Source organism: Patella vulgata, chromosome 3, assembly GCF_932274485.2.
Source record: "Patella vulgata chromosome 3, xgPatVulg1.2, whole genome shotgun sequence".
NCBI lineage: Eukaryota > Metazoa > Mollusca > Gastropoda > Patellidae > Patella > Patella vulgata.
Genome location: NC_065881.2, coordinates 13,757,920 through 13,776,361, shown reverse-complemented (window position 1 = coordinate 13,776,361; position 18,442 = coordinate 13,757,920). Strand labels below are relative to the sequence as shown.

General features: G+C 39.3%; 1 protein-coding gene across 1 annotated transcript; it reads right to left on the bottom strand.

Annotated features, from left to right (window-relative positions):
• Positions 1–240: 240 nt before the first annotated feature.
• On the bottom strand, positions 241–17,969 carry LOC126815310 (uncharacterized). Its single transcript, XM_050540879.2, has 15 exons — positions 17,947–17,969; positions 15,969–16,084; positions 14,718–14,921; positions 13,674–13,922; positions 12,319–12,479; positions 11,123–11,245; positions 10,241–10,355; positions 9,230–9,390; positions 8,325–8,429; positions 6,843–6,917; positions 5,449–5,572; positions 3,438–3,547; positions 2,402–2,578; positions 1,466–1,568; positions 241–759 (listed from the first exon to the last, which is right to left on the bottom strand). The coding sequence occupies exons 1-15, from the start codon at positions 17,967–17,969 to the stop codon at positions 584–586; spliced, it is 2,022 nt and encodes a 673-aa protein (XP_050396836.1). The 3' UTR covers positions 241–583.
• Positions 17,970–18,442: the final 473 nt, after the last annotated feature.

Here is an 18,442-nt window from a genome sequence, read left to right as displayed (position 1 = left end):
TGGGGTATAGGGGTAGGTCGGACCGGGGAGTAACATAAGCCAGGTGGCGTTAGTCTACCTCTTCCGGTTTCGGAGTTATGACCCCCGAGCGAAGCCGGGTATCCTGCTAGTAATAAATAATTCGTCATATACACAATCTGATCAAATGTCGTTATATATACTATACTATACGAAACCAAATTTAAATAATAAACATTTAAAAAAAAAACGAAACGAAATGAAGAATTTACTGTGTATCCGTGCATTTGTTAATATTTAATAATGTTTTTCTGTTATTCAGGATTTCGCTTTGTTGTTGTATACTAACCTTTATGAAACAAAATTTATATAATACAAATTAAAAAATAAAACCGAAACGAAATAAGGAACTACGTGTATCCATGCATGTTTTAATCTTCAAAATTTTTTTTGGGGGGGGGGGGGTTGTTTGTTTTGTTTTTTTGTTGGTTTTTTTTTGTCATTCCAGAATCGAATAAGATTTACTATTTCCAATGGTCTTTGTAAACAGTGATATTTGAAAGTACATGATTTTTAACGATTTAAATAAAGTCCCACAAACTGTTTTATGAATACACCTTTTAAATTATTTGCCCTCTTCAGCCTTTATCTCTGTATTGTCTCCAAATCGTTTTGGCGAAAACCCAACGGCAAATGGATTCGGCATTGTACGGCCCTTCATTTTAAATACGAAAAATAGAATACCAAATCCGATTCCGAACGAAATTATAATCATAGCAATTCCTAAGCCAGCCATTGACCCTGAAATACAAAATATTAGTAGATACTATATACACATAGCAGTGACTGTCCCCCATAGTATTACAACGGTAAATGTTACGTCACGGAAATGTAATGAGATGGTTATAATCAAGCCACTGACCGACTGTGTATATTTAGAATACCTTTATCCCAACCAGTTTGGGTTATACTCAAAAGTACGATACTATGCCATTCTCTAGAAAGTTCATCGGATTTTTCGGTACGGTTCCTCCCTGTTCGTTGTGCAGAACAGAGGGCCCGAGATCCTGGCAAGCAACAACGTATAGTTGTCGTGCACGTAAAAGAACCCTTTCTGTTGGAATTCGATACAAGATTAGGCAATTCTACCACTCTCCACACATTTCTAAAAACAGGTAAAGTATGATTTCTTACCCTTACCTTTGAGCTCACGTGGGCATGGAAAAACCCAATATACTGTTCAAATGAAATGGGCTTTAACGTCCTACTCTTTTGCACATAATGGGCTAATGAAGGCGGGCGCGTGTATTTTGTACTTTGCAAGATATCAGCTCCCTCTCCCCCGCTTGTGCGTGACAAGGAGTAGGGTTACCTGTCCAGGGTCCACTGGTTTCCTCAAACGCGTAAGGGAATTCGTGGAATAAAACTGAATGATATACCAGTCCCGAAATGACCTAGTTAATGCAGAGTGGACGTTAAACCCCATCTCCCCCATCGCGTTAATTACCTGAGCTATATCCATCAGAAGCAGTAATATATACATTTTTATCTGCATTTAAATACACATCAGTTGATTTATAAGTATATGGTGTAGCTCGTAATGTTGCTAACTGAAAGTAGAAAATCATGCAATCTGATGAACAATGATCCTATTAATTAAGTCTGATTAGAATACAGAGCTATATTTCATTTATTTATTTTTTTAAACTTTTGATGGAATCTACTGCATGAAATATGACCGGTTGTAATGGGAGGTCGTGTCAGGGGTCATGACGTCAGACACTTGATGTTTCACGTCGGTATTTAGAAATACAACTTTTGCTTTTATCTTCGCTGCAAAGAACTTGCCACAACAGACAGTTTCATTGACTTTTTTTTCTATTTTTCCTTAAACAGTGATCACGACGAATTTTTTAGAATTGATTTGTTTGCCGTCTAAAATTTTAAATGTGTTCACTCAATTACAATATCTAGTTCTAAGAACTGTATTGTGCTCAAGCATAGCAGACATGGGTTGGCGTGTATACCAAACATTAAAACATAATTATTATTACTTTATTTGCTTATGACTTATAGAGATGGCGGTGTGAAATTATCAGAAACCGACGTAAATTTTAAATGAATTATACATCTGTGGCTATTCTTTAATTTATATAACTTTGTTGGATGGTGTAAGGACAATATTCGAATCTAGGGTAATGTTATCGGGACAAGATAATTTCTAGTCGTTTACAAGAGCCTAAAAGATCATCTGACTGTAAGAATTAGATAAAGGGGCACAATTCTACTACCATTGCACACGTGACTGTAAAAGAAACCCGGGATAGGCCTCCATTAACATATAGTCGTTATCATCCTGTCCTTTTTATCTTTTATGATTTACATTTTTAGTGGACACTTCGCGGATTCGAGAATCCAAAATGTACAAAATATCATTGCTTACGTCATTGAATGTATCGACATCCATTTTGACTATAAAATCTCCACTATTTACTGTTTTTTCAAACAATGCGTCAGCTTCTTCTAACGTCAGTTCCTTTATGTGTTGTACGTCACCGGTTATAGGTGCTACGTCCAGTAACGAGAAACTGACTATAATATCATCATTGATGTATGAGAACTAAAAAGAAACAGGGTATATTATTATTAAAGCATGTTGTAATTTAGGTGCAGCGTTGGGCATTGTCCAGTGGCCTAGAGTGTCGCCCTTCCAGCTTACCGGTCAACCCTGGTTTGCGGGTCGTGTTTTCAATCTCTGTTGCTTAGTGATGTGGCGCCTTCTGATTCCCATGGGTTTACCCCGGGCACTCCAGTTTCCCCCACAGGAAAGACCCCTGCGATAATACTCTCGAAGGACCCGCGCGATAAACACTAATAAAAGAAGAATAAGGTATCAAACCGGATACTGAATCAAAACCCGGTACCGAGCCAAACCAGGATCCGAATTAAACTGGGTAGCGTGTCATACCAGGTAGGCTACCGAGTGAAATCAAATTCAAATCCAAACCGGGTCCTGAGCCAAACCGAGCACCGTGTAAAATCGTAGACTGGGTTAAATCATGTACAGGGTCAAACAGGATACCGAACCAAACCTGTACATAGCAAAACCGAATACTGAGCCAAACCGCAAAACAGGAATGAATCCAAAAACAAAGCTAAGTTCTCGCTATTTCTTATTAATTAAACAGCAAACCTTTATTATTCTTTAAGTGGCATTTAGAACCTGGGCAGCTAAATAAACTATAAACATACTTATTAGCTTGAAAACGTTGAGATAATACTCTTCGAAACGTCGCCTAAATAAATCAGTAGCAGATTTCCATAAGTATGTTTATAGTTTATTTAGCAAAACTTTATGTTAGATACTGACTCAAATCATGCATCGAGTCCAAACGGCTTCTGAGGCAAACTGGCTAGGAAACAAAATCAGTCCAGAGCCAAATCGGGAAAGCTAGAAACTTATTAACTGCACAACAAACCTGTAAGTTAGCTACTCGTAGAGGAGAAACACTACTAAATCCGGCGATACTGACAACAACAAAATCTTTAAATAACAATTCATTCGGTTCCACTATCTGTCGAAACTGTCCTGAAATTCAAAAAAATATAAAAAAAAATCAATAAAAGGTAACATGCGTTCTCCTCTTAGTATAATTAAAAATGTTTGATACTTTACTTCATCCAGATTTTCCGCTTGTCAGTGATCCAGAAAACGGGGGCCAGACAAGGACAGCTGTTCAGTCGTTCGGATGGGACGAAAAACTGAGATCTCGTGTACACATAGGCGTGCACGCAAAATATCCCTGGGCTATTGGAATTTGACATAAGAGTAGACCGTAGAGCCGATGTCCGGGCAAATTCGTCCTCATAGCACACTGTATGGCGTATGCCCATCTTCATTAGCCCAGTTGGAGAGAACCATAGGACGTTAAACCCATTTTACTTTATCGAGATTTTCCGGCGTGGTTTCCCCTTGTAAGGGGAGCAGCAAGGGGGCCTGACAAGGACAGCTGTCTAGTCTTTCGGATGGGACGAAAAACCGAGGTACCGTGTACACACAGGCGTGCACGCAAAATACCCCTGGGCTGTTGGAATTGGATATAAGTCCGTAGCGGGGATGTTCAGGCAAAATGTCCCGCATACACACTATATGGCGTATGCCCGTCTCCATTAGCCAAGTTGGAGCAGAACCGTAGAACGTTAAACTCCATTTCACTTCATTTCATTTTTATAGCCTCACATAGAAATGTGGTCGTATATTGTCGTCGTCCCCGTCCGTCCATCGGCCCGGCGTCCCGAATTACTTGTGGGTGCTCTAGAGGCCAAACTTAATATGCGATTGAATTTAAATTTATACACATTGTTTACGGTCATACTGCCAGAGTTATGACCTATCAATTTTCAACAATTTCTGATGATTATGGCAATTGATATTAAATGTTGTGTATGCTAAATGTTAGAATAGGGCAGAAGCCAATATCTGACAAAAGAAAAAAAATATGCGACAACTCTCGTTGACTCCCCGGGCGTATGTTTCGTTGTCTGGCAACCTATGTTTGACACTTTACCTAAGTAGTTTTTCGCTATGTTGATGGTTGGTGGTCAGGGAAACGCCAGAACTTTCACCAAGCCAGGGTACCTTTAGATTGGACAAGATTCACTAGACACCACATTCTGGACACAGAGAACTATCTACTCTTCTTTTAGAATAGATCTCTGTCCTAAATGGCAGCCATATCCAACTGTTTTGTAATGCGGCCCTACTCCGTTTATACAAAAAAAGGACTAATAAAACCCTTTGAATCTTATTAAATGAAAACAGGATATATACTTCAACATTCTCAAAATAAACATAGCGTTTTCGACTAAAATCGTCAATATTGGAATTAAAAAGTCGGTCAACCAGCTAAATGTCTGTTCTTAAGCGGAGCGAATTGTCGTCGGAAAGCGTACGTTTAGTTAACAGCCACCAAAGAGAACAAAGGCAGCGAATAAAGATGAGACTTTAACTAGATTTTCTGGCTGGCTTTCCTATTTTAATATTGTTTTTCCACCAAATAACTGTAATATTTTTCACACTAAATAGAGAGAGAGAGAGAGAGAGAGAGAGAGAGAGAGAGAGAGATGAGGGGGGGGGTAACGTTTATTCGACACAAACTAGGTCATTTCTGGACTAATACATGGTTCAATTTTATTTCAATAATTCGCTTGAGTGTAGGGGTCTGTAGCAGTGGGAGGAAACCGGAGGACTCGGAGAAACCCCACGAGGTTGGGCAGGCGAGCCTACACCTTGTCACGTACAACCGGAGAATCGAAACACCGCCAGTTGACGGAATGGCAGACCTTATGATACAGCGCGCACGTGCTAACCATTCGGCCATCCAACCCCCCTCCCACCAAATAACATCAGTAAATGTGACACTGTTTTCCCACCAATGCATCAGCGGAAGATAACTCCCCATTACTAATATTGTTTTGCCCCCAACCTACCGTTTAAGGCAAACTGTATATCCTTTCTGTTATCAAAACTAAAACAAGGCGAAATATCAAACTTCCAGATATAAGGTCTGTCCTCTTTATACGAATAGAGGTTATATACAGTATCTATGTCAGTCTGAAAGATAAATTATATATAATATTATACATGTACATCAATATATATAGTATCCAGAATAGTCTAAAATACGAATGCAGGTTAAATAGGGAATCCCCTACGAGTCATTTTTGATATCAAAAAATATCAACACAAGTCGATAAAATAAAACAAAAACGAGGTTCTGCCGAGATATTTTTTTACTTTAACGACGAGTGTTGATATTTTTTGATATAAAAAAAGACGAGTAGGATATTTTATTTATCACCCAATCCGTTCTTACATGCACAAATAAATAAATATAATTATTTGCTATAGACTTCACTTTTACTGAACTTGATTACATTACGGCATAGTGATACATCATATTTTAACAGCAATTCAACCATTGCAAATTCCTTTATATTGACCCAGTGTTTGCATCAAGGTCATTTAAACAAAAACAGTTCATTTTTAATAAAATAAAAGTTACTTTTAATAAAGAAATGAACTGTTCTTTTGAAAATAAAAAAGTAGTTCCTTTTTAACTGGCCAATCAAATTCATGTAAAGCGATATCTCCGTAGTAGATTATGAAATTTATCACACAAGCGATTATCTACTGTAGAAAGTATTATTAGGTGATAAATAGTATTATCAATATATGGGAGTTTTAAATATATATGTCATATACGTACTATATATGGTATAGTCTGAAATATAAATTAGTATTTCAGACTCTATCGATTGGAGCCTGAAATATCTATCTTAATATAATACTGTCAATGGTCATGTAGTATCTATGGGAGAGACAGAGGGCGACATGGAGTTTAACGCCTAATTTACACATACTAGGTCATTTCGGGACCAACATATGGTCCAGTTTTATTTCGTTTTTGCATAGGAGTCTTTAGCAGTGGATGTGAACCGGGGGACCTGGAGAAAACCCACCACATGCGACAGTCGACTCTACTCCTAGTCACGCACAAGTTGCGAATCGAAACCAGATATACTTAAAGAGGGAGAGAGAGAGAGAGAGAGATGGGGTTTATCGTCCACTCGACGCAAATTAGGTCATTTCGGGACTAACATATGGTTCAATTTAATTTCAATAATCCGCTTGCGTGTAGGTGTCTTTAGCAGTGAGAGGAAACTGGAGGACCCGGAGAAAACCCACGAGGTTGGATAGGCGACTCTACTCCTTGTCACGTCAACCGGGGAATCGAAACCACGCTAGTTGACTCAGTGGCAGACCTTATGATACAACGCGCCCGTGCTAACCATGCGGCCATCAAACCCCCCGATATACTTACATCATAAGAGGTAACTCTAAACTGAATTGGAAGATTAAATTCAAACTGATAACCAACACTTTCTAACCAATCTTGCTAAAATAATAATACATTATTATGATAAAACAGAGCTGATGTGGCTCAATGATCATGGTAGCAGGAGGGCCCTGGGTTTGATCCCGGTGTCGGCCAAAAAATTTCCCGTGACGAAGTGAAATAATGCTGTAAAACGCAACACCGGGACCAAACTCTGGACGGCCTGGTTAGTGAGCTGGGGTTAATGCATCCGCCAAAAATATACATTTTTTAAATGAGACCTGAGACCAGATTTCATAGATTGTCACAATCTGATTAAAACCCTATTTCGTTTCGTTTTGTCTGTAGTACACTAGGGTCTGGAAGCGTTGCTATATAACAGGCGTTCTGGATGGCGTGAGGGATTAGCCAATGAAACCATCTGTTACTGCGACTTCTTGGCGTGTCATGCATGAAACTGTGGGTAAACCACTAGAAACGTCAAAGCTGATTGATTCATCAATGTCTGACGTCATAGGCTCAAAAGCCGCTTGTACGACCCCTGACGCGACCTTCCAGTACTACTGGTCAGATCTTCATGTAGTGTAGGTCATCGAAAGTATAAAAAACGAAACGAAATATAGATCTGTATTTTGATCAGATTGATTAATAGAGCCTATCTGATTTGTAGTTTGTTAAAGATGCATTATGTAAGATTTAGATAAAGAGCCCACCGTTCTTTTTAAAATAATTCAAAAATAGATAATAAAAAATTAATATATTTTAAATTACATTCAAATTACTTTATTCTGGGCGAAGTTATGACAGTTTAAAGATGTGGCGTAGATCGTTAATTATCATAACAACGGTACATGAGAACCGAGACTAAGTCTCGATTAACCATGTTATCGTTAAAAATCGTTAAATCTGGCGGCCAGTCAAATCGATTTAAATCGCGGTGATCCGACGTTCTAGAGTTTATTACGGGCTTGTCATGTGAATAAATGTCTAAATAATAATTAATTTAATATTTGATGCCACGAAATAGACCTGCATAATGGAAACTTTTGGCAAGCGAAAATCCTGGTCCATAGAGCGCGTCCGTAACGATTTGTCGTATTACGTCATCAATTTGTGTGTAGTTCCCACACGTAACGCGGCATACGAACACGGCAGCACGTATCAAACAGCATTCACACGGAAAAGGTCCGTATAAAATCCTCCTCCTTTTAGCGTCTTTTTTCCTACTTTTAGACGCTGAATTTTGTGTCATAGGGTGTTTATGAATCTGTTAATATACTACAACACGAAGGCATTTATTTGATGTGGTTTTACGCATGATCAGAACTGGAATTTAATCACTAAAAAGAGCGCCCCAATGCCAGAACTCATACGTACGCGGCGCAAAAATCTGCCGAAGCCAAAACTCTAAAACTACATTGACGCAACTCATCACGTATCGTTAATATTCAGTATAAAAGAACTTACTGTAGCAAACGACCATTCCCAGTTCGAGATAATATTATCTCCTGGTACCGGCCAATCATTTCGTTGAGCAGTATACACATCACAGTCTATTCCCCGAATTTTTTTCTGGATAATAGAATATACATTCAGTTTATGTAGACCAGCATATCAAGACATATATCTTTATTCATGCATTCATCTATATACAGAGTGTTCAAAAATTGTTTCAATTTATCCAGGGACTTGTTTCAGTTTATCAAAGGACTTGTTTCAATTTATCAAGGGACTTAACTCTTGTCGTTAGTTATCAGGGTTACTCACGACCTTTGTACGCATGTGAATTATTGGCAAAAGATATACCAGGAAAAAATCTATTTATAAGCATGTGTACGTTATACCCCCCCCCCCTCCCACCAACCATGTCTTTTCCTTTCTTTCTCATATGATAGTATTGAAATCCCCCTTCCCCTCTCTCCTCTCTTTCTGTCTCTCGCTCACTCTCTCTCTCCCCTGCCCCCGTCTCTCTGTCTCGCGCTCTCTTTCCATCGTTCCTCCCCCTCTTTTTCTCATAATACGATAGTCTGGAAATGACCTATTTACTGTTCTGTTGACGTTAACAACGAAGAACATGTCGACAGCAATGTGGTTATTCTTTCTTAGGATAGAATTCGCAGCTGCATAGATGGCGGATTTGTAATCCGTGGTGCAACCAATGATCTCTTTCTCTCGCCCTCATATAACAGTCTGGAAATGACCTATTTACTATTAAGTTGACATTATCGCCGAAGAACAGTTAGAAAGCAAACGTGATTATCCCTTCTCACGTACGACCGTGGGATGGAACTCACGAGCTGCATAGTTGGCGGATTTGTAATCCGTCGTTCAACCTATTAATCAATTCAAATTAATGAAAGAATCTCACTTACTACTCCAGTATATTCGTAATTTACCCCCGCCAGATCGAAAAATTCCTCCTTTGTCCTGATGCGAGCATTTCCTCCAGGTGCAACAGCTGCATCTAATCCAGTAGCATCTATGGGGGTCACAGAACAATTACCATTCACAGTATCCACAATATATGCCACGCCTAAATTATAACAAAATAGGGTTTAACGGTCTACTGTTCTGATTCGACATGGATAATGAAGACGGGCTATGAGGGAAATTTTGCCCGGACAGCGGGGCTACGGCCTACTGTTATATCGAATTCGAACTGCCAAGGTATCTTTTACGTTCACGCCAATATCTTCACGGGACCTAAATCATAATTGTGTAGTACAACAAACCAGGCAATACACCTAAATCATAACAATTATTGTAATACAGCAGCCCAGACAACATAAAATGGTCTGTTGAACTGAAATAACATATAAAATGACATGGGGCTTAAGACCTACACTTATCTGCCAATGGTTCTATTAAGCGAACTTCAATGTGTACGCGGGACCTCCGTTTATTACACACTAAGCCACCGCAGCGCCAAGAAATGGGCCTGGTGATATGAAATGAAATTGGTCCACCATCTCGCAATTAATTCTCAACTATGCTGATGATGACGGATATTTGAATCGGAACGTAACAAAGTGCCTGGCACTAGTACCCGTCTTGATTAGATCCCGAGAATATATTTTGTGTCCCTCAATTGCCATGGAGATGTATAGGATATATTTACCTGTATATATATATATCCATGATATATTTACCTGTTATTAAAATGGATAGATATGATATATTTACCTGTATTACCAGGGAGACATATGCTATATTTACCTGTATTACCATGGAAATATTTGGTATATTTACCTATATTTCCATGGGGATGCTTATGCTATGTTTACCTGTATTACCATGAAGATATATGTCATATTTACCTGTATTACCAGTTAGATATATGATATATTTACCTGTATTGCCATGGAGATATATGATATATTTACCTGTATTGAAGTCATGTATTCTGGTCAACAAGTTCGTACCATAGGTTGGGGTACCTTCAGCAACATCGGGGTAATAATCATAGCGAAAGAGATGACTGTTAAAGTCATAATATTCCTGCAATAAATAATGAAAGGTATGAAATGGGGTTTAACGTCCTACTTTCTACACCGACTCGGGTAATGAAGACGGGTATACACCATACAGTTTTCTATAGAAGACATTTTGCCCAGGCAGCGGCGCTAAAACCTACGCCAAGGTGCATTCGGCTGTATGACGGTAAGTGGTATGTACCTACACCTATACAATTGCGATGCGGCATCGGTTTACTTATTAGGAAAACTTGCCGCTTTTAGAAAGAAGTTCTTAATATTGTGTCGTTCGAAGACTGTGAAGAATTGTCAGTGCAAAGTTGTCATTGATAAACTTGAAAGACAAATAGTTTCAGACTGATAATACATTCTTCAAATTAGAGCGTCGCCATGGCCGACGTCGTTGGTAATCCGATAACTTGAAAGTAGTTCCAGTGGCGAACTTCGTCATACAGCCGATGCTAGATGTAGGGTACTGGAGTCTGCTGAGGTTTGCCGAGTGCGCCAAGGTGCACAGATGGCCTAGTTTTTTCGCCCCACAATGGTGCTCAAGAGTGCATTTGTTTTCGTATAATTGCAGTTTCGTCATAAATCATACCCTTCTAGCTGCATCGCCATAAAGCGGACTGTTATAGAAACGTCGCGTCGGGGTATAATACACTAGATATTGTTATCGGAAATTTAACGAAAGGTCGTACAGGTGTATAATAATCCAATGATTGTTGTCCATATAACTGTTATTAATAACTGTCGACTAGAGAGTTGGTGAATATAAAAACGCCCGAACTTTACCTTGATTATATTTATTGTCTGAGCGTTTAAGTCGAGGATTTCTGACGAGAAAGTAAAGGCGTCGCTTATTGTGGGTATCTCCTTGGTTACAATACGTCCTGGACAGTATGTTTGATGGGGGACCTGAAATACACAAGACGAAATTAAATAAATAAAATGGACTTTAACGCCCTACTGGGCAGACGAAGACGGGCATACGCCATACTGTGTGCTCCCAAACAGTGTGCTTGAAGAACAATTTTGCCCGCACAGCGACACCACGGCCTACTCTTATATCAAATTCCAACTATTGTCACGGGTTCTTTTACGTGCACATCAATATGTACACAAGACCTCGGTTTTCTTTCGTTCTATCCGAGCGACTATACGGTGTTCCTTGGCGGGCCCTCGGTACTGCACCACTGACAAAGTGGGACCAAGACGCAACATGCCGATGAACTTTTTGGCCCTCACCGGATCGAACACGGGACCTCCAGTATCATGAGCCAGTAATTTGACTGAAATGTTTTTCAATATTATCATTAAATGGCGATCGTGTTCAATCCATTTAAATCTCAGCCATCCAATGGTCTAGAGTTGATTATAGGCTTGTCATGTGAATATATGTCTAAATAATAGTAAATAATAGTTTATTTAACAGTTGACATCAACAGAAAGACCTGCAATAGGCAGATTTAACTCCTGTATAATGCATCTTTAATATTGACCTTATATGAGTTATATTTATAGCACAGCTTTCTTAAGTTAACAGGTTTAACCAGAGGCCGAAGGCTGAGGGGTTAAACCTGTTAACGAATGAAGCGTGCTATAAATGACTTGTAACGTTGACAACTGCTCAACATGCTTATTGTTATTGCACAGAAAACCCACCCCACTTCTCTATTATTTATGATTTCTACTAAAACTAGTGTAAACCAGCAAAAGTGTGCTATAACATTGAACATGTCTAATTATTGCACGGTTAAGCTCCACCCAATATACTAGAGGGAAAACAATCTGCGTATTCAACGAAAAGAACAACGGAAGATTTCCCGTCCATGTTACAATACCAAATATAACATACTAAAACAGGTTTTTCTTGTCCATTTTGTTTTGCGTGTAGTGCGGTCCCCTTGCACTTACTGTTACATAATGCTTCTTTAATATGAAATACACTTAATGTTACATAATGCATCTTTAATTTGAAATACACTTACTTCATATGTCTCACTTTCATCGCCCACAATGTTGTCTGTAAAATCGGCAAAATCATAAATATGTTCCCAGTCACGTGTGACGGTAGCGTTTTTACTTCTTCCAAACACATGCGCTCTCACCGGTTCAACTTCTACAAGTGAGTTTGTCCAGTTAACCGATGCTAGAAATAGACATAAAAATGAAATGAAATGGAGAAGAGTTTAACGTGTGCTAAGATGGTAATTTTGCCCGGATACAGGAATTACAGCCTACTCTTATACCGAATTCCAGTTGTCAAGGGTTCTTTTACGTGCATACTAATGTGTACACGGTACCTTGGTTTTTGATCCCATCCGAACGATTATACATTATCCCTTATGACCTCTGCTAGAAATATACACAGATATAGAAATGAAAATGGTTTTAACTTTCTACGTTTGTGCTCCAGTGACGTGTTCTCCCTACTTCCAATGGATCTTTTACGTGCATGACAACGTGCACACTGATGGGCATGGGATTTTCGTCCCATCCGAATAACTAGATGCGATTACTGCCAGTGATACAGTCGACTGAGTAGCTAACAGTGAATTGCTAACGTTTCTTGGTGGTGCTCTGCAGTACGGGAAATAGCTAAATAAGATTATTGTTGGAGCTGTCGAGGATGAAAGGGCACTGAAATGAAATGAAATGGGATTTAACATGCTACGGTTCTGCTCCGACCGGGATAATGGAGACGGACATTCGCCATGCAGTGAGCTATAGGGGTAATTTTGCGCTCCTTCGAAATTATTTCGAATTCCAACTGTCAAGGGTTAATTAACGTGCCTGTCAATGTGTACATGTAACATCAGTTTGTCGAACGACTAAACGTTGTTCCTTTCCAGGTCCTCCCTGAATTTTCTCGGCCAACGCAGCGATCGAACATGGGACCTTCAGGTTAACAAAATGAAATGAAATGAAATGAAATGGGGTTTAACGTCCTACTGTTCTGCTCCGAACTGGGTAATGAAGACGGGCATACGCCATACAGAGTGATATGAGGGAAATTTTGCCCGGACAGCGGCACTACGGCCTACTCTTATATCGAATTCAAACTGTCAAGGGATCTTTTACGTGCACGCCAATGTGTACCCAGGACCTCAGTTTTTCGTCCCATTCTTGTTAGGCCCTCCTTCCTGCATCAATGACAAATCTGGATGAACTTTCTCGGCCCAAGTAGGGATCGAATACCCGAACTCCATGCTAGCGAGCCAGCGTCTTACCCACTTAGCCACCGTGAGCCCCACAAGTTAACAAGAGGGACACTTTAACAAAACGTTTGATCACCAGGTAAAATACTAAAATGGGAAATGGTATCAGATATTTAAAAACTTACAACTGAAGTAATAAGTAGTCCGCATGGTAGCATCGTCTTTCGCCCAATAAATACAGCTCTCCCATTTACTAACGATAATACCGCGCACAACGTCTGTCCCATTGTACACTTCCGGTATGTTTCCTCCAAATTTAAACGCCATTTGCGGTGAGGACACCCGGTCTGTGCCGTTTGTATATTTTGTTAAACCAAATAAATACTGGAAGGGACTGGTGGAAAGTTTCTGTACTGCACATTGTGCAATGCCATCTGCATTATACAATCAATTTAAACGTTTATTTATTTATTTATTATTCTAAGAAACAGGTACATTCATGACAATGGACAAAAAAGCAAAGCACATAATCATGAAACCACGTTGGAAAATCCCGATGATCTTTCTCGGCCAACGCAGGGATCCAACCCACGACCTCCAGGCTAGCGAGCTAGTGTCTTATCCACTTACTGGTAAATTATAATGAAAGACATTGCACTAGATAGCTATAAAAAATATTGTGTGAGATAATTCATCTTCTCCTAATTGAGGACTAAGATTGGATTTGTAACACTTCTCGAGTACATAAATTTTAACATCAATTTATAACTAGGTACATACCATCCTGATTCTATTTATAACTAGGTACATACCATCCCGATTCTATTTATAACTAGGTACGTACCATCCTGATTCTATTTATAACTAGGTACATACCATCCTTATTCTATTCATACCTAGGTACGCACCATCCAGATTCTATTTATAACTAGGTGGGTGCTATACTTATCCTATTTATAACTAGGTGCGCATCATCCTGATTCTATTTATAACTAGATTACGTACCATCCTGATTCTATTGATAACTAGGTACATACCATCCTGATTCTATTTATAACTACGTACGACCCATCCTGGTTATATTTATAGCTAGGAACGTAGCATCCTCATTCTATTTATAACTAGGTACGTACCATCGTGATTATATTTATAGCTAGGTACATACCCTCCCCATTCTATTTATAACTAGGTACGTACCATCCCGATTCTATTTATAACTATGTACGTACCATCCTGATCAACAATAGCCAACAGTTCGTCCGTCTTATAACTGAAGAGCAAATGTATATTAGTACCATTCTGCCACATATGGACGGCACCTCGATCGTTTGGACCATCATAGAACTCCTTTATATCAATTGTAATATTCTGATCTAATATGTTACATTCCACTCGTACTGTAAAATGATCAGGTAGCTGTGGAACTGGGTGTTCTGAAATAAAGAGAGGAGGAGATAAGGTTTAATGCCCACTCGGGACAAACTAGGTCATTTCGGGACTAACACATAATTCAATTTTATTTCAATAATTCGCTTGCGCGTAGGGGTCTTTAGCAGTGGGAGGAAAAAGAAGGACCCGGAGAAAAACCACGTGGTTGGACAGTCGACCCTACTCCATGGAAAGTACAAGCGGGGAATCGAAAAATCTGAAATAACTGTAAATCTGCAATTACATTGGAATGGGTTAACACGCTTAATTGTAGGTCAATTTCTGACTGGGATCACAATTTTAAAACTTCAAATGGTTCTAATGAAGGAACACTGGTGGCTCAGGTGGTCCAGGTTAACCCAGGTGATGGTCGAGAGTTCGTCGGCGTGCACGTAAAGAAATTGACAGTAGGAATTCGAAATTAGGTCATAACGCCGCTGTTCCGGGAAATTACTCTCATAGCACAATGTATGGCGAATGTCCGACACATTATCCCGTTTGGTGCAGGACAGGAACACGCCAAATTACGAATCAGATGAGCATGTACATGAATAAATAATGTCCCTTACCACAATGTATAGCATGCCCGTCTTGATTAGGTTGTCTGGTGACACTAAGTAAGATGTTACCACACCTACCCCCAAACCTTCCTTTTGATAGGCTATATACGACTACGGCTTAAGATTTTATTTTGAAATTCAATGTATATTACTTACAATCAGACCAGTTTAATTGATGTCACGACGACAACTGTCAGAATGATCCGTTTCCCATGGGATAATGATATACAGTATTTGTTGTCTGTCGTACCTGAACCTTAAAGATGCATTCGGAGCATTTCAGTATAAGGGGGTATATATATTCTGGCAGTGTTTCATTCGGTCATTCCGGTCTACTTCTATCATAGCATCTCCTCTAAAGGTCGATGTTGAGGTGGGTTGGGGTACATCTTCTTTCACGGTTAGTGTGTTGGTGTTGGGGTGGGGTTGGGGTGTGGTTGGGGTGGGGTGGGTAAGATATAATATAAGTTATGTAAAATAATGCTACAGCACCTGGTGGGTTTTGAGCTGCCAATTTAGCGTAATTTTGTGGATCACAAACACTAGTATCTACGTCACCATTTACTAAACTTAAGATCGTTATAATCCATACTGTTAGGGATATATATCTGAAATAGATATTAAACTCGTTACCGTTACATACTATAAAGAGAGAGAGAGAGAGAGAGAGAGAGAGAGAGCACAAGGCTGGACACCCTACAACCCAACTACTTGTCACGCACAAGCGGGGAATCGAAATCACGCCACTTGAATCACTGACAGACCTTATAATCTAACGCACACGCGTTAAACCATTCGGCGACCTAACTCCCCTACTAGGTAAGGAAATAATTATAATGAAGTGTGCCGAGACGGTTACTTACAAAAAGTAATGTTTCCTTTGCAAATAACACGCCAGCTTAACTTAAGTCTAGCTTACAATCCGCCGTATGTGCTACTAGTCTACGAGGGAAATTTGATTAAACCCGTGCGTGATTTCAAGACTAGGGTGATTGATAAATATTCGATTGTTTATCGCGTGGTTGATATTAAAAGTTTATTTCTCAAAATGTGCACTATATAATTACCCGACCCCACCTTGTCGGTGTGTGTATAGTAATACAAAATAAATTGAACTGCCCTCTCGTTCGTGGGAGCTGTGAAATGTAGATGTTCCAGTTATTATAAGTTTTGAAACATGAAATGAAATGGGGTTTAACTCCCCAATGTTCTGCTCCGAACTGGGCTAATGAAGACGGGCATACGCCATACAGTGGTCTATGGGGTGAATTTTGCCCGGATAGCGGTGCTACGGCCTAGTCTTAGATCGAATTTCAACTGCCAAGGGTTTGTTTTACGTGCACTCCAATGTATACACAGGACCTCTGTTTTTCGTCCAATTTAAAAGACTAGACAACTGTCCTTGTCAGGCCCTCCGTCCTGCACCATTGACAAGGGAACACCACGCCATGAGCGAACAAGCGACCTCCAGGCTAGCGAGTCAGCGTCTTACCCACTTAGATAAATAAATAACCTAAGTACAGAGAGGGAAGGTTAACATCCGCTCAATAAAGGTAGGTAATTTCGGGACTAACATAAAGTACAATTGTATTTCAATAATTCGCTTGTGCATGTGGGGGGAAACTGGAACATCAGGAGGCAGACCACCATTAATTTCCCCATTGACTTCAATGTTAATTCTGGCCTCTTTGCCCACCTCCAACTTGGGCTGAATGCTTTTCACTACAGAGGAACAAATGGTCATGTCTTTGCACTAAAATTTGTATGAGGTTGACCACCAAAATTTTGAGATACACAAACTTGAAGAAGCATACTAAAAACATGTAACTAGTTGCCGTACATATCGCCGTAGCTAACCTGATAACCCTCTTATCCTTCCGCCTCAAAATCATGAATATTTACCAAAACCTGGCAGAAAATGTTAATTCAAACCCTCTTCGTCCATTCTAGACCAAAAAATCAACACAAATGGGCATGCAAAAGGGGAGAAAAGAGAGAGAGAGAGAATTGCTATAAATAGACGAACTACAATTCGTGGGTACTGAGATGATGAAATTTAATGGTGGTCTGCCTCCATCAGGAGAAACCACGTCAATTGACTCAATGACAAAACATTATGATCTAAAGCGAAATCGTTTGATTATTCGGCTATGGCTGTCAGCGAAACCCCGTCATAAAGCAGCGAACGGAGTGGTCATTCTTACATAAATAGGTCAATGTCTCAAATAATAAATTAAATTCAAACACAGAGTTAAAATGAAGTCAATTATTTTTGTTACTTATCAGCTTGGAATCGAAATACGGTCCATTGACTCATTGGCATACCTTATGCCCCTCCCCCACCCCCAACCTCTACAGCTTTGATCGAAATCACGTAATAAAACCATTAAAAGGTTCGGTAATTCTTAATGTCTTAATGTCTCAGCTAATAAATGAAATTTAAAATAAAGTCAATTTAGAAATTACTTACAATACATATTGGAGGGAGGCCATTTTGGTGGAGTATATAACCTATCAAAGGTTATTCTATGATAAGATAATAATACGTGATTAATGCAACTCATTTTAATCAGTGTTCATCCTTTTTATTATCCATGACCTATGACCCCTCGTGAGGTCAACACAGGTTATAACATATCCTCATTGTCACTTGTTTTATATCATTTGGCTCTATAATGTCAGATTGCAATTCGATTGTTTTTTTCTGTCCGTGTTTGTATTGTTTTATATTCCGTATTTTATTTTTATCAGAGATAATTTATCATAGATTCGTGTTTTACTGTCAAGGTTACGAGATGTAAACAGGGCTAACACTAACCCTAACCCTAACCAACAATCTCGTGAACAATCACATGTTCTAACCCTATTGACACCTAACGACAATGACAAAATCTGCAGGTGGCCTTAATATTTAGATCTGACTGGAGAAAACGGACTGGCAAAATTACGAGGATCTTTCTGTCTGC

Coding starts and splice junctions, on each gene's coding strand:
- LOC126815310 (XM_050540879.2), bottom strand. CDS start 17,969: ATGGCCTCCCTCCAATATGTATT. Junction 16,085..17,946: donor GCCTCCCTCCAATATGTATT/GTAAGTAATTTC, acceptor TATCTATTTCAG/ATATATATCCCTAACAGTAT. Junction 11,246..12,318: donor ATGAAAGTGAGACATATGAA/GTAAGTGTATTT, acceptor TGTGTATTTCAG/GTCCCCCATCAAACATACTG.